The sequence below is a fragment of the Sesamum indicum genome, linkage group LG3 (genome assembly GCF_026168435.1).
Source record: "Sesamum indicum cultivar Baizhima isolate 11 linkage group LG3, ASM2616843v1, whole genome shotgun sequence".
Lineage (NCBI taxonomy): Eukaryota > Viridiplantae > Streptophyta > Magnoliopsida > Lamiales > Pedaliaceae > Sesamum > Sesamum indicum.
In genome coordinates this window covers 15932283-15949670 of record NC_142659.1, presented here as the reverse complement: position 1 = coordinate 15949670, position 17388 = coordinate 15932283, and the positions used below count along the sequence as shown (strand labels likewise).

At 33.7% G+C, this 17388-nt stretch overlaps 3 protein-coding genes and 1 non-coding gene across 6 annotated transcripts; 2 read left to right on the top strand and 2 right to left on the bottom strand.

Annotated features, from left to right (window-relative positions):
* Positions 1–117: 117 nt before the first annotated feature.
* LOC148788725 (small nucleolar RNA snoR135) lies at positions 118–269 on the top strand. Its single transcript, XR_016065039.1, has one exon. It is a non-coding gene; the product is annotated as a small nucleolar RNA snoR135 (small nucleolar RNA).
* A 2988-nt stretch (positions 270–3257) lies between these two features.
* Positions 3258–4455, top strand: LOC105157697 (uncharacterized). Its single transcript, XM_011074142.3, has 2 exons — positions 3258–3900; positions 4012–4455. The coding sequence occupies exons 1-2, from the start codon at positions 3632–3634 to the stop codon at positions 4307–4309; spliced, it is 567 nt and encodes a 188-aa protein (XP_011072444.1). The 5' UTR covers positions 3258–3631; the 3' UTR covers positions 4310–4455.
* A 182-nt stretch (positions 4456–4637) lies between these two features.
* LOC105157696 (uncharacterized) lies at positions 4638–7810 on the bottom strand. Its single transcript, XM_011074141.3, has 3 exons — positions 7339–7810; positions 5109–7132; positions 4638–4925 (listed from the first exon to the last, which is right to left on the bottom strand). Exons 1-3 carry the CDS (start codon positions 7403–7405, stop codon positions 4836–4838), a joined length of 2181 nt encoding a protein of 726 aa, XP_011072443.1. The 5' UTR covers positions 7406–7810; the 3' UTR covers positions 4638–4835.
* Positions 7811–13032: 5222 nt separating this feature from the next.
* LOC105157695 (protein IQ-domain 26) lies at positions 13033–16091 on the bottom strand. Of its 3 annotated transcripts, none has more exons than XM_011074140.3 (4): positions 15805–16091; positions 14677–15098; positions 13924–14130; positions 13033–13832 (listed from the first exon to the last, which is right to left on the bottom strand). In XM_011074140.3, exons 2-4 carry the CDS (start codon positions 15076–15078, stop codon positions 13233–13235), a joined length of 1209 nt encoding a protein of 402 aa, XP_011072442.2. In that variant the 5' UTR covers positions 15079–15098; positions 15805–16091; the 3' UTR covers positions 13033–13232. The 3 variants fall into 3 exon arrangements, with proteins under 3 accessions (XP_011072442.2, XP_020547997.2, XP_088734678.1); XM_020692338.2 differs by lacking the exon at positions 15805–16091 and adding an exon at positions 15213–15797; XM_088878552.1 differs by lacking the exon at positions 15805–16091 and having other exon boundaries at positions 14677–15797.
* Positions 16092–17388: the final 1297 nt, after the last annotated feature.

The following is a 17388-nucleotide window of genomic DNA, read 5'->3' as shown; positions in this document are numbered from 1 at the left end:
TTCTACTTTGTTTTAGTTCTCTCTATTTTCGAATTAGGGTTGGGGGAAGCAAAGCAAATCTGTTGTGCGATCTTCGATCTGTTTTCCTATTTTGAAATTAGGGTTTGAGGAAGAAAAACAGCAGAGAATGTGTGTATCGGCGTTGTGCGATTTCGATCAAAATGCACTATGCTCGAAAGTGCTCTCTGCAACACTGATTAGGGGAAGATGGGCAGTTGTCTTTCACTCTCTTCCATTGAAACTTTTCAACAATCATCTTCCCCACATTACTTGTTCTTCTTCATCTCTTCTCCTTTTCTGCTTGAAATTTTTCTTTTTTTATTTTTCCAATGTCTTTCAATCATGATTTTTGCTTTTTTGTTTTCCTTCTGAATATACTTGATGCATTTATACACCGCAGAAAAGAGTGAGAGTGAGAGAGAGGTGGAAGATGATTTTCATCTATTTTAACTGATTATCAAGAAAACAAAAGATAAGGATCAAAGTTTGGTTGATTAACCCACAACTTAAATGTTTATTTATCACATAGTGTAAATTTTGCAACAAAAAGTAATATAGCCCCTATATTATTCAATTAATAATTTGGCCCAAAATGCGTACTTTCACTTTTTTCAAATTTTTTATAAATTTTTAGTTTATGTTTTGAGTATTTTATTTTACGTTTTAAAAATAAAAATAAAATAAAATAAGTAAATATTTTCTAATTAGAACTGATACACACACATAGCCTGTCCTTTTTTGTTGTGGTTGGTTTTGCACCCCACCCTACAAATCAGAAAACCAGATTGGCACACAGAGTTGTTGGCAAAGGTTACACCCTATGTTCTATGTGCCAGTCCACAGCTCTTTATGTGATGATGGGATAGTTATAAAATGAAATTTATTATAATTATATATAAATTTTTTATAATTTTATAAATTATATTTAATACTTTTTAATATATACTTTCAATAAAATAAATTTATTTGTTAGTAAAATTATCGAAATTAATAAAAAAAAAATGAACAAAAATTTATATTTATTCTTGATTGATACATGACAAATCAAACAAATATGTTTTAACCAAATTATCTTATCACATTCAATCTTAACTCACATAAATGTATAATATTTACGGTAGCAACCTCTGCGGGTGGGTGCATAATATAAAATTTTATTATATTTAATTATAACTAAATAAATATAGATGATTGATAAACTTAATGCAACTTTAAATGTACATGAAAAAAATATATTAATATAACTAATTAATCAAAGAGATTCTTTTTTTGTAAATGAAATCAGTATTAGTAAGGACATTTTTATCAACTCACATTCTGTCTACTAAACAAAGACAATTTATCATTTAACTCATTCATTTTCTTCAATAAATAAAGATAATCTTTAAAGACATTATTTATACTATTATAAAAAAAAAATATTCTATTGTCGTACCAATTTTTAAATATTCAAATATATTATTTAACTCATTCATAATAGTAATTTTAATAATTTTTTAACAATTTTGAGCACTTTTAGATTTTTAAAGTAGTTAATCTGATTAACTTACTAATAATTATTTATAAATTTTAAATATTTTACACAAACATGGAGTGCCCGTATGTACTGCTAATTACTTAAAAAAGGAAAAATGAATAGAATTTTGTGTCTAATAAAAAAAGATGAAAAATTGAAAAAAGATGTCCCCAACCAGGAAACTGACAGTCCAAGTGATAAGCCCAAAATTGTGACTACCTTACACGTCATGTTTAATTTCTTGATAAGGTTATCTATTGAAAGCGATTCAAATATTATTTTTTATCCAAACCAATAAAGTGAATGAATATATGCTTTTCCAAGAATTAAGCCCTTTTCATTTCAAGATTTAATATATTTATACACACTGTAAATAAATAATAATTTTTATAAAAAAAAATAATAATAATAAATTCAACGCTTGTGATAATTAATTATTTATTGAAAAAATATATAAAAACAATAACAAAAATTAGAAAAAGTCAGATGGTCGACCCTCCAATATGTTATATTATTAGATGTGTGAATGTCAAAAACAAAAAGTTGGTCAATTATTACAGTCGGATCCTATGAATGATAATCTTATGATATGATCTATTTTGTAATAAAAATGACATTAAATTCCTAATTTAAAAATATTGGGTGGATATGGGCATCCATCCGTGTCATGCTGATATTGGAACAAACTTGAAAGATGTTTCAATATGGATATTGCTAAGGTTGGCAAGAGACAGACCACCTCAACCTCAGCACTCAGTCAACCCCATCTTTATTCTAATCCAAATCCATTTTCCTTGACAAAAGATTTTGTTAGATTCATAATTTCTTTTGATGTTTGGGCCAACTTCTAATTTTTTATTTTTGAGTAAATTATGACTATTTTTTTTTTATTTTGACGTAATTATGAATACTTTCTTGTTGTTTAGAAATTATAAATTTTCTTCTCAAATGCAAAATAATTATGCAGCTCCTAAATTGCCTAACGAAAATAGTAATTAAAAAAAAATAAATATTTGGAAACATATAAAAAGAGTTTGAGGGTGAGTAAAATAAATCATTAGAGCATATAAGTCCACAAAATTATTTTAAAAAATTCTAAAGATATAAAATGACAGTTTGACCAGATTACAATGAAAATTGGATGAAGACTAATGAAATGAACCTTACAATTAAGGGGTATTTGTAAATATGCCAAAATTTTAGAGAGGTGCCTATAATTTACGTAATTTTTTAAAAAAATATTTGATAAACTTTATAGAAAAACAGAGTTGTTACTATTAATACCGTAATTTTACTTTATTCACAATTTATTTTTTTAAAATAAAAATTAAGATTTTTTAAACTTGTGAGAAATCTTATGAAGTTTTTTTAAATAAATTCAGCCAAAAGCATTTAAAATGGTGAATGAAAATCATTGAAGCTGCGGTATTTTGATATCATGATGGGCATTTTAATAATTTATAAAAATATATATATTTGTGTGGGGGCGATGGGGGATGAGAAGAGGGGTTTGTTTATGGTGTTGGTGGGGTGGGTGAGTAGGAAGGATATGGATGGGGCTTAAATAGCATAGAACTTATCTTGTTCCAAGTAGGGCAAAAATCCTAAAGTCAATCATTCATTTCAAACCATACGAGAAGATAATGTCGAATCTAAAGATAAGGCATCACACTAATAATATATTTCTCTGTCTGAATTCATCAAACTTCTTCAGGGCTACCCTAAAACCACACTTTGCTTCTCCAAAAACACGATGCAACCATGACGACGCGTCGACACGTGTCCTCCATGACCAATCTGCAAGCTCATAGTTTATCCAATCAAGGGTTGTTCTTCTGTCCATTCCTGTTCTCGCCACGTGTCGGCTTCTTACCATTGGTGTCGTAGAAGTTTGATGTTCCCACATGTGATCAAGGAGTCATTGTTCCAGAAGCAAACTAGCCTAATCCACTCATTTTATTTTCTTTTTTAGTATTTGCATGCCCATATATATATGTTTCCTCAGCTTGGTATCCCAAGAGAGAATTCCATGTATTCGTATATCACTGCAAGAAAAGAGAATTTCTTGAGATAGAGATTTCTTGTGGTCTTTTTTTTTTAATATATATTCCGATAATGGCAGAAGCCCAAAGTCATCATCATCGGGAGTTTCAAGATTCATGGTTTGAGTATGAAAAGAAGAACGATGATCATCATGATGAGAAATGCACATCATCAACCTCCACTTCGTCCATAGCGGAAGAATCAATGTTTACTAATGGATCATCATCCATATCTTCATCTGATGATACAGCAGATGATGCATCCTCATCGGCATCGTCTTCGTTTTCGTCCGGTGGAGCTCTGTATGATCTCTCAGAGATCATGCAACAATTGCCCATCAAGTAAGTTGAATTTCTTGTGTGAAAAATCAATCATCTTTTTGGTTCTTGAATTTGTCATCAGCTATTTTAGTGTGGAGGAGTGAATGAATGAAATTGTTGTTGTGTTTGCAGAAGAGGGTTGTCAAAATTCTATCAAGGGAAATCAGAGTCTTTTACATCACTTGCAAGAGTGGGAAGCATTGAAGATCTGGCAAAGAAAGTAATTCCAAACAGAAGGCATCATCTCAAGGCTTCAAAGAGCTATGGGACTGGCTTGAATAATAGCTACAAGCCTTATACTCTCCCTAAGCCCATTATATCCAAGAAAACTACAAGGGGTTCTTCTTTCTCATCATTTCTCAGTAAAAGAGGGAGTTTTGTTACCAGCAAGCCCCCTCTCACTGCTCTACACAAGAATTTGGAATACTAGAGAGAGAGAGAGAGATTGTAAATAACAAGTTTTGTGGTGAGTTTTCTGATTTTTCTTCCATTCTAAGGTAAAAAGTACAGAAGTTAAATACCCTATGACTTGTATTTAAGATGTTTGAAAAGTTCAAAATTTAGCACTTGATTTAACTTTTTAGCCCCACTTTGTGTATACAAAATGGCACAGAAAGCATCAAAGGCACATAAAAAGTGATTCCAATGATCTGGTTTAGTCCACTGTTGTTGGAGATTATTGCACTATGAAATGATATCAGTAATATCACAAAAAAAAGAAAAGGCAAGAATGGAAGGGAGGGAATGAGAACAGCCAGTTTGACAAGCAACTGTAATGAAAATTAGATCAATGAGTGCCATTTAACATAATCAAACAGTTAGTTCCTAAAGAATCCAGGCACAGCAACTAAGTTACATTAGTAGTCAATGAACCTAGTTCAGTGGAAGAGGGAGTGTGGTTTCAGAAACAACCGAGGATGCTGTTTCAGAACCAAAGATCCTAGACTGATCAGAATTCATGGAGACATCACTGTTGCACGATTACGGAGTCGACTGGATCGCCTGACTGGAGTAACTTCGGTTGTGGCATCTCGACTTCTGCCTCCCTGATCAATTCAAAATAGAAATGTCATGATCCAAGCAAGTAAACACTCATATTCAAGAATTGTAGTAGTTTTTGAGTAAAGTTTAACTACTTCATTAGAGTCCAGTAGTTTTGTCCAGCAAAATCGACATAAACATATATGCACACAATTGTGTTAAAACCAACAGACGTAATTTGAAAGTACCTCTTTCTTCAACATCTTCTTCTCAGTTGTAAAGCTTCCATATGAAAGTGAATTAGTAGTAGACTCAAGTGCAGACGGTGGAGTTGGAGCCACAAGCGGTTGAGATAACCAACCGTGCTTGGGGAAAAAAGTGGCATTACTCTCTTCAGATTCAGTTATCTGATACTTGCTACCACAGCTTCTAAGGCTGCTCACTTGTCCAACGACAATTTCTCCGATCAACTCAACGGTTGGTGCGTGGATGTGGTGGGAATTGATTGCAGGAGCTTCTTCTATTACCTGAGATGCTGTAGGTCTAGCGAAGAACTCGATTTTCCTCTGCATAGAAGGCAGCACTGGGGCTGTTTTCTCCTTCACTGCAAACTTATGTGGCTTTGGCACAGGTTCAGATTCTTCATCAGATATGTTTCTTCCTTTCATTGAATGATATATCAAGGCCAGTGGTGTTAAAATTATGGATGCTACAGAAACTCCAACAACAGCTGAGGTGTTCCATCCCGCTTTCTCAATTTCAACTTCATGATCAGATCCGATTTCATCTCCAGAATCCGTCAACTTTTCATGCGATCCAACAAGTTCGTCTAGTGATTCCACAACCCCTTTTGGCTCTTGTGGTGTTTCCTCCTCAGGAACAGATTTCACTGCAAGTTCAAGCTCCTGCAGCTGATTGGAAGCCTCTACTTCCTTATCTAACTCATCAGCATCTTGACTTTTAGCAGTTTGTGCTCCTACCAATTGCCCAAAGATCTCTGTTTCAGGCTCAACCTCACCATCCCCTACAATATCAGTTACTGCTGCTTCAACGTCAGGGACAGTATCCTCATTCAGATCTGAATAAGAAAACTCTACATCCCCATCCAAATCCAAAGGAAAACTACCACCATCTACACTTTCATCCGTTTTTGCACCTGTCAATTGCTCAAACTTCCCAGCTTCAAATTCAAACTCACCAGCCTTTTCAGTTTTATCTTCACTATCCCCAAACACATTTCCAACAACCTCCTCCTCATCACGTACCTCCAAATTTTCCAAATCATCTTCAACCATTTCTACCTCAACTCTCTCTTCAGTTCCCCCGTTATCATCTTCATCAATTTCTTCCTCCTCAACCTCACCATAATTATCTCCATCTTCCACTCCCAATGAACCAGAATCATGCATTTTCATAATGATGACTTCAAGTGTTTGGTTCTTGATCATAAGATAACCGTCTTTTAGATTCCAAATAGCTCGCTGAGTTGGTGAAGGAGTTGGAGAGTTCATAGAACAAATGTATGAGGTTGAAAATAAACAAGCAATCAAAGTAAGGACAATTTTTAATATTCCTTTGAGACACCATCTTCTCTCCTCTTCAACTTCTTCTTCGTCGTCCTCGTCCTCCTCACAATCATCACTGATAATCTCAACTTCTTTTTCCTCGTCCTCCTCACAATCATCACCAATAATTTCATCCTCTTCATCATTCTTCAGCTTCACAACACTTTCTTCAGGAGGGGAAAAAGAAGAGTTTTTAATTTCTTGTGCTGATGACCCTTCTTCACCACTAACCTCCTTAGAGTCAACGGAGCTAATCAAGTCCTCTCTGCCCTCTTTTTCTAGCCTGTCTAAAATCTCACGCCTCCTGTTCGGATTAAAACGCAAATACTTAGGCCTTGGGGAGAGGTAATTCTTCACAGGGTCATAAACATTTGAAGACAAATCACCTAAAAGATTCGTATCCTCATCATCACTAGGCTCACATGAATTATTCTGCAACGAAACAACCCCAGATGGGGATCGATCAAAGTGACTAACACTTGAATTTCTGGGACTTCTTTTCATCTCAAAATTGGACATTTTGTGAACTTGAGCATCACAAGGGGTTGAATTTTCATTCCTATCAGCTAAGATTTTCTTTCTTGGAGGTGCAGCCTTGGAAGCTGCAGATATTGTGGGTGACATGAAATTCTTTCCACACACTTCCTTGTGGTTTTGAAACTTGGGAATCATTTGATCTTGACTTGAATCATTCTCATTATTCTCCCCTGAACACAAAACCAAATTAACATTCCTGTTTCAGAAAAAATCTGATCTTGGAGAAACCCCAACTCAAGCAAATATCGCATAACATGTTTAGTTTCTTACACAAAAGGAAAGCGACAAGAAAGCGACAAGAAAAACACATAAATTCAAGAATTACAAACTTCTCAGTGTGTGTACTGTGTGAAAGAAAAGGCTTCATTTTTCATACCAGTAGATGAGTGTTTGGGACTTGCAGCAGCTTTTGATGGAGAGAAGCCTTTTTTAGAACCCTCCATTTCCTTCCTTGTTCAAGATTTCTTCACTTCACCTACCAGGGTTTCTTACTTCTCAATTGGAGGGAGATGGGATTGTTATGATCATTTGAAGTACTGTAGGAAGAGATAAAGTGACCGTTGGGACTTCGGAGTTTGAATTCGGTGCTTCTTGACCGTTGGAGAATTGAACCTTTCACGTGCCAATTGGCTCATTCCATAACAAAATATTAAATAACATACTTTATTATTTATTTTCATAAAACCAATTAAATTTAATTGCCTTTTTTACTAAAAAAATAAAAAAAAAATGATCCATCTATTCATACTTCACGTTGCTTTGCCCACATGGATAGCGTGAAATTGTTCAAGTTAAAAATGTGACAGGTCAAATCTTGATAAACGAAAAGTTCGTGCATAAATTTTTTATCCCACTTCCAATTTTAGGCTCTAATGTACGTGCTATACAAAATTTGAAGTAAATTTTTTGACGGAAATTTTATTTTTTTATTTTTTATTTTTGCACATGCACACTTAATACACATACACACATAAAAAATTTGAACACGATACCTTCCATAAAAGAATCTTGTGTCCAAACTATTAAACTTAGAACAGTGTCTAGGGAACTCGTGGGCATTTAAATACTTGAAGTTGATGGGTTTACTCTACTCTCTTATTGGGCTGGAATCTAAATTTTTTTTAATGAGCTTTCTTTGATTAAAAGGCTCAACTGGCCCAAGCCCAATTTCTCACTAACAGGAATGCCCATAAACGCAATAACTATATCTTTTTAATTAATTAGGTATGTTAATAATTTTCTACTCATATTTTTTTAAACTTAATTTTTTATTCTCTATAATGCATGAATACTTTAGAAAATTATTCGGTGTAGTCTGGAGCACAGACACGTCTCAATTGCAGTGTTGGGTATGGACACGCTTCCGTCACGTGTTAGACATAGTATTCGCGTCTCCAAAATAAAAATACAAAAGACATGTCAGACATATTTGAGATTTTTTTTTTATGATCTAAAAAAAAATGGGTTAAGATTGAAGAAAAAAGAAAAAGAGTTCACTTCTCATATGAAGTAATTTATCTTAATATTTTTTGTATTGTATATTTTAATTTTATAAAAAATTAAATATATATTATATAGTTGTGTCAGTATTGTACCGTATTTGAACTTTTTAAAAATTTTATATCTTTGTATCGTGTCGTATTGTATTCGTATTGCGGTATCAATGTCCATACATGAGAGATTATTCCTTTCATTTACTTGTCTTTTTTATTGAATTAAATATATACAATAAAGAATTAAATTGTGCACTCACATAGTATTACTCATGGGGATAAATATTTGAAGGGTAACATATATAATACATAACTAACACTTAAAAGGCTAGGCATGGAAATCTTGACCACTATACATTGAATAAATAATAATAATAATAATAATTGAAGCTTAGCATTCAACAGAGTATAGTGCAGTGCACATGAGGACCCCAACTCTAGTTTTTAGAAATTAATTAATTAACCCATTAATTAATTTCCTAGGTTTCACCCCACCCCCACCCCCCTCTCTCTCTCTATTCACATCTTTCCCAATATATATATATAGATAGGCTAATTAAGTTCTAGGGTTCTTAATTTTCTCCACAATTCCAAAAATATCCATCTTCTCAAAGTGAAATGCCACCTTCCAAGAAGCTCATTCATTTGTTTTCCCTTTCAAAGTTTGCAAGAATTTCATTAAATTATTAGGACTGTGAAATTAATGCCCTATTTGACCAAAAAAAAGAAAACAAAAAAAACATCCCTTATATTCAAATTATTCTTATTCTTTTATCAATTCTCCACCTTTTTTATTAGATGCAATTCATTACATTTAGGGATAATTACATTGTGTTTCCATGAGTTTTACAGTAATTATACATAAATTTTTTGTGATTAGAAAAATTACATCTAGTAATCATGATGTCCGTTTGTATATATCTAATAAATAGATCCATTTATTAGTCAAAATCCATCAAGTCAATCGATATTAGTAAAAAAATCAAATGAAAATTTATATTTTCCCCTAGTTGACTTATTACTTACTTATTGCATGTCAAATATATATTTTCTGACCAAAGTACGTTATAACAGTGAATATTCTTCACATGCATTATCGTGTGGAGATGTATAAGTGTAGTTTGATCAGAAAAGATCTGTTTGAAATGCAATAGACCAATAATAAGTCAGTTGGGGATAAATATAGATTTTCAATCAATTGTTTTGTTAATATAAGTAAATTCGATAATTTTTTACTAACGAAAATGTCTATTTGTTGGGGGGGGGGGGGAAACAATAAACGTTAAAGACACTAAATATAATTTTTCAAACTACAAGGGGTCTATGTGTAATTACTCTGCATTGACTTATTAATGACTTATTGCAGGTCAAATAAATTTTTCTGAATTAAATTATGAATTTTGCCATAAAGATTTATTTGACTTGCATAAATCTGTAAATTTTGACTAGCAAATGGATTTATTTATTTGACAGAAGTAAAGTAATAGATGTAATTTTTCAAACTATAAGGGGTTAATCTGAATTTGCGTCATGAGTTGTTTATTAATTAGTTATGGGATCTCAACCTTACGACTTAACTAGTATATGGTTGGTTGGCCCACACATTCTTTTTCAAAATTCAAAGTTTTTCAAACTAGCTACTAAATGGGAGTGTAAAAAAATATATATTAATCACCTCGATTTACATTAAATAAACCTACTTAGTGGTTAATCCATTTTTAAATACCCAACAAATCCCCTTAGATCTTCAGATAGTCTATTTTAATACTGCATAATTTATTGTTATTCTTGAATCTCTTGACAATTTTTCTTGATGATGATCATTTTAAATGTTGAAATCTTAAATATTTGTGATGTGATGACGATATCATTACCGATTGACAACCCACTAATCACATCCCATGTTATTCTCGAGAAATGTGTCTGTCATATAAAATTAAAAATTAGTGTTTGAATCAAACAAGACATACCAGTCGATTAGGGTTTAACGTTTTCTATTATTTTAATTTTTTTTCAATTTGGTGGTTTAATTTTAATCTTTTATCATAGTTATTTAAAAACTTGAGGTTGTCTTAAGAAATTATCATAAGTTGAAGGATCAAAACTATAAATTTTTGTATCAATCTTTAAAGAAATATGATGGAAAAATTTGATTCGTGTAAGAGTGGGACCTAAGTGGCATTATGATAAAAAGAGCATGGGCAATATTGAGAACCAAGATTAATGTCCAAGACATGCAATAAAGGTGACCCTTATCAACTCGATACAAGAGATGTACAAGATAATGTTTGAGGTAGGACATGATATTGCAGTCAAAGAAGCACAATTACCAAAACAACCTCAACATTATGTCTTTTACCAAGTACAGTACTTCAAGAAAGGGAAAATCCAAATCAAAAATCAAAAATCAAAAATAAAAAAGTCCCATATGATGCAAGCAAGAAAGCCCACAAGTTTCAAGAGATCCCCCCCAAACACATCACAACAAAGATCAAATCAAACCCTAATCATTACTCACAAAGAATTTAAATATCCCATCTCCACCAATCACATTTGAGTATTTTCCTCAACTTTAAACCTCAAAAGATGCCACGTGTCCTCCAAATTTAAAAAGTTAATAACATTAAAAGTTGGAAAAAGAATTGTTGGGTTGTGAAAAAAAAAAAAAAAAGAAGAGGTAAGAAAGATAAAGATGGTACCTTCTGTACATTTTATCCAAAAGAGAATCTATTTTTTTTTTACCTTTTCCAAGAAAAGATAAATAAAATATTCAACCTTTTCTTTGAACATATATATTTTTCCCCTTTTTGTTTGAAATTTTAGTACACAACATTTGTCGTGGAAAGTACTATGATTAAACAAGGAATAATGTTTTGTTTGAAATTTAGTACACAACATTTGTTGTGGAAATTACTATGATTAAACAAGGAATAATGATGTCTTATCCATAGGCATTTATTTTGTATTTTGGTTTGTTTTAGAATTCTCCTTATTCTATGAACCATATTGCAAATATAGCAAGTCCATGAATTGTCCTCAGATAAAGATTATTGAGCAAATTTGTATATGTGGGAATCACATTAAACGATGTAAAATAGATAAAACACGTTTTTAGGTTTCTGCCAAAATGATCAAACCACTTCAAGAATTTACAGATGTCTTACCTTCAACTGACCCAATAGAATACATAGTCCCTATATTCGATATGTAATACTTTGGAGTTAGTTTTTATATTGATTTTACTAATTTAAATATCGAAAGATTATAATTGAGAATTACCCAATTATTATTTTTTTTTTTTTGGTAAATGTAAGTTTCATTAATAAAACAAGATCATACAGTACAAAAGTGCTCAACTGGTGGTTTATCCCCCGACAGGCCAAGGAATACGCCATAATCTATATAACGCACATGAACTAACAGAACGAGATAAATTAACACTGATAATCCTCTGTCTAATATCTTCCACAATAATGGTGGCTATGGTATTCGGTGGTTGCTCCGTATGCTCAAAGCGTCTCAAATTTCGTTCCCTTCAAATGCGGTACCAATTATATTATTTTTACCAATCTTTGTGAGTGCACATACACCTCCATTAGTCCATCAACCTAAAACTGAGTCAAAAACAAATTTACTTACTTGACCCTTAATTTAAAATCGTATCAGTGTAGTTAATGAGATTATCAGTCAGCAATGGTTTATACCCATTCTTTCAAAATTTTATATTACTGTTAAAAAAAAAACAAAAAAAAAGTGGAGAGTAGGAAATGAATTTGGGGGTAGTGGAGGGTATTTAGGACATAAAATTTGAAATGGGTGTTTGTAATGTGATGTGTCTACCGTTGGTGTTGTGCAAACAGAAGAATATTCTTTCGTAATTGTGGATGGAATAAGTTGAGACTGTCATGTTGCAAAAACAAACATGGCTCGAAAATTGTGCCCCCTCTTTGTGTGCATCCCAAAATATACATAAGATGGCCTATTTTACCGTCACCAACCCACATCACATGATGCATCTTTCATTATTCACAACATAAATTAGTGGGAGCGGGAAATTATTATTTAAATTATATATTATATGAATGTCGAACGTTACACGTTAATATTATAATTAGTTATAGTATACGTTCGTTTTGAATCTATAACGTACATCTTTAGCATTTATTGAAGTTTAGTTGAAATGAGATCAATTTCGTAATCAAGTTCGAGCGCTTGTATTTAAATTTTGGCTCTTTTTTTCTTTTTTGATGATATACAATGCAAACTTGTAGTTCAGGTAAAAATAACGTTTGACAAGACGACATTATGTATCATATCTTGATGCTTCATATGAGTAGATGTTATTACGAATTATTTAAAATTACACAAATTTACAATGAGCATCCCTAAAGTTTGTCATAGTTACAAATATATCATCATTTGAAAAATAACAAATACCTCCTTAAAATAAATGCTTGTCTAAGGGAAGTTTTTGTTAGATGACCGTTAATTTTTTAAGGGGATATTTATAATTTTTAAATCAATCGATTGTAGTTTACCCTTAAATTAAAATTTAAGTACCATTGTATAAGAGAAGGTGAAAAAGATAAAAGAAAAATTAATTTCTTCACTAGACTTGCTCAACATAATTTTGTCAAGAAAATTTACACAAGTACTCTATTCTATTCTATTACTTGTGGACACAAACATAGGAAAAGAGAGGGACATAGAGAAGGTAACATGTTGGATCCTTCTTCTCTATAGACATAACCCATATGCAATAAAAAGACAGCCTAAATTAGTTTTCCTGAAGTTCATAATCTTCTTGAACTTGAGAACATGGCTTATGCATTCTAACACCACTGAAACTTGTTCGTGATGCCATGATTTCGTTCAACGAAAGCCTCTTCTTCGGGCCCAATTCGGGCCTCTGCTTGGGGGCGCTCTGGGACCTCAGCTTTGCCCTGAATGACTGCGTGTTAGCCATGTAGTTAGGGCAGTTTGAGTACGGCCTAAAGAAGCTGTCTCCACACACACTCTTGGATGGTGTGACTGGTGCGTAGGCCCGGCCGGAGCAACCAAACCTAGGAGTGTTTTGGGCTGTTGGGAACTTATAATCTTCTGTGATGAAGCCCCAGTCGAAATCTTGGAGGTGGCGACAGTCGGGGATCGATAACCGAGCAGGGACTGGACATGGAAGAGGTGATGATATTGCCTGGTAGTACTGATCATCGCCATACTCTGACATGCAAGTGTTGATTCTTCGAGACCTTGATTTGGGCCGGCAGGTGTCGATCTCCACTATTTTTGGGCTTTCATCAAATGCGTTGAGAGAGGGATCATAAGAAGCTGAGAGCCTCTTGCTATGAAATTCACTCCTGTTTTCATCAAACCTCTCCTGCAAATTTAACACAAAAACCATAATGAATACTTAACATAATTACAAGAAACTGAAACCTTTCTCCAAGAACTCAAAACGTCAGTCTTACAATGGACTTTCTTGCTCTCATTTCCGGTTGGAATCTGCAATCAGCACTTATCGATCGCCGGGCCCTCTGGGACCGAACCGCAGCTTGAGCCCGGATAAGAGCTTGCATGCTGTGAAGCGTAGCAGCTGCACGCTTCCTCACAAGGTAGCCTCTAACAAGGGCCTGCAGTTTCACCAGCCCTTTCAGAGCCCTCAGTGCTTTTCGGGCCTGTCAGATATTCTAGATCAAATTAGCAATATTACCAATTTTTCCAGGTTTTTACTACAAACTTACTACAGAAATAGCATTACTTACACACTCAACACCAAATTCAAACTGCAAAAATTCAAAATTTCAAAATAGAGTTTCCCAGAAAAGAAGGTTCAATGATGCATGAAGATTACAGTACTGAGAAGCAATGTAATAATTAGACAAGACAGCAAATTAAAAATGGAAGACAGTGGTTTGTTTGATTAGAATGTTGGAATTACAGTTTGCTGACATTTCAAGCAAAACAGAAGGACATGGAATTCAATATCATAATTATTGTCTTTTGTCCAATACTTGAATTCGACAGGAAAAATTTTTCAAAATCCAGACTAGAAAACAACAGATACTATTGCACTTACCTAGTACATACATGTTCAAACAAATTTGAATTCAAGAACTTAAAAACAAGGGCCAAGAATGAATTGAAACTGAATCCCATCATAACCATCCAAGATTTCAAGAAATCAGACAAACAATCAGGTGAAAAAATCGAATCCCACTTACCAAATAACCTCTAAACACTGTCTGAATCTTGACAGCAGCGCATCTCTCTCTGCCGCCAGTAAGCAAAGCTCCTTTCCCCTGGCTGGTCAGCCTGACAACAGCCACAGCCGCTTGAGCGGCAGCAACCGCCGCATCAGCCGCAGCAGCGGTGGCTGCAGCCACCGCAATCGCATGCTTATTCTGTTCCTTCTCCGTCTCAGCAATGTAAGACCTCAGCCACGCCGTTTCGGCTGCCGGAATATTCACAGGAATCTGACTCAGCCCGTCTGAATCTTTCCCTGACTTAGCAAAACTCCACCGTCTTTTCTCCTTTTTCTCACTAAAATGTGAATTGCTTTCCACATTTTCTTTGTCTTTCTTCATCCCAAGCAGCCCCCTCAACCACCTCGTAGCTTTTCCCATCTCTACCTTAAATTTCTCACCTTCAAGAGTCGAGAATGAGAGGAAAAGACAGTGATGTTACTATGTATTTTTACAAGGATAATGACAGAATGTATATGAAAGAGTACTATGAGGAGGACACTTGGAATCTTTACATGTCGTGAGCAGAGAAACTGATGAGGATGAACAGAAGACAGTGTGGAGGAAATGGTTTTACAAATGGCATCAAACCTTAAAATAGTGCAGTGATAAAGATTGTCTTTTTTTTTTTTTTTTTGGTTCAGCTTTAATTTTTGAAAAATTTCTCCATCTGACAGAACCTCGTGAGGAACTGTATTACAAGACAAAAAGGCATCACAGAGAGGAAAGAATTTTAAAATGGATAAAATAATGGGATAAAGATGAAAAGGGTGGAACTTTCACCAACCATACATACAAGAAATTACAGACAAAATCATGGGAAAAGTTTGAATGAAAAGAGTGTAATAATCACTACAGCAAGAGGCTCCAACACTTCTAAAAATCAAGAAAAGGGCAAAACAGCAATTGAAACTTCCATTTCCACCAATCAGAAGCTCACCAGGAAACCATAATCATAATCATTTCTAGCACAAACACAAATTCAAGAGACTGTCACCACTATTTACACAGTCAAACAAACAGATTTTTCTCCTCCAAAATTCAAGAAAAGTAATGTAAAAATAATCAAATGTTTCTTGAAAAAAGCTACTCAAACGAAGAACACACCTTTTCAAATTCAAAAAGGCCCTCAAAGATCTCGACTTTCTTCCTATCAGAAACCCACAAAACCACTTACACAAACCCTACTACAACACTCTCTCTCTCTCTCTCTCTCTCTCTCTCTCTAACTTTCTGGAGCAACGTGTACTGAAGAATGAGAAAAATATACTATACTAAGGCCTCTCAACCACTGAGACAATATGTAGATCTCTTTCCTTCTTTAAAATCTTTTGAACTCACATTAATGTCTGTTCAGTTTCCTCTCCTTAAAGTCAACAGAACCATTATGAGTCTTTTTACCATAGGTTGCATCTGTACAAACTCTCAGTCTTCTCCTGCCATATCACTTTCAACTTCTATAGCCCTTTTTTATGAAGCTTTTATGAATTGCAAGAAGGGTGGGGGGGGGGGGGGGGGGTTCTTGTTTCTTGTTTCTTGTTTCTGATAGTTTATGATATTTTCCTACTGTTATATGGTACTGCTCTCTTCTTCTCTTAGCCCCACAATAAAAGCACTTACCAAATCAAAGTTGTTAAATTGGATGGCTTCTCCTCTGTACTATCCTAAAGAAACGCTTATAGGCAAATCTTGTGGACTTGGGACCGCGCTTTATTTGCGTTGACCCCTTTGGGTTGATTTTGCTCAGAGATCTCTGCCTTTTCTACCGCAGAAAATCTCTGTTGAGATGTGGCTGTGAAGGGAGTGATGGTGGCTTGGTGAAAATCTTGAAATTTGTGATGGGCTTTATTGCAATTAATAATAGTTTTGGGGTTGTTGCGATATTAATTTCTTGCGTCCTTGAACTAGGGAGGTATATACTTTTAGTAATCTACGACGATTGCTGGACTTGGCGGATATCGATTCCCTTTGATTTTGAAAATATAATATAACTAGTCAGTACCCGGAATTATGCTTTTAGAAATATTAATAAATCAACATTTGTAAATAATTCAAATCTTGTAATATAAAATAGTAACTTAAAATTTATATTGACTTGTCTAAAACCTTTGTTTATTACACGGCAAAATATACTGTAAATGTACTATTCAGTACATCAAATACATTATCGGGGTAGGTTCAGGTCCAGCTTCAGAGTGATATGCATGGGTTTGGGGGTTATAGGGCGTTTAAAATGATATATGAGGACTATTTTGATATTTCAACAAATTTAAATATCGTGGCATATTTAAATCTCATCTGATAATAATTTCCCAAATATAAAGTTTGGAATTTTCAAAACTTCATAATTGATTTCCAACCTCATAATTACTTAATAGATCACGCTTAGAACAATTCATAAATATTTAATTATGAAAATATTTTGTCATAATTATATGGTAATTTGAAATCTCAAGACACAAACACATATAACTTGTGTAATGTGCCCACCAATAATTATGACCATACGGCCCTTCATAATGTTTAGTGTGTGTGTGGGGATGTTGTTATGATCAGTCTCTGAAGAAATAACAAAATCCAATCCACTCATGCAATACAAAAGTGAAAAAAATATAATTACATCCTACAACGGATGTTTGTATTACAGAAAAAACAGTAATAAAAATTAGAAGTGTTTAAAAATAAAAGATA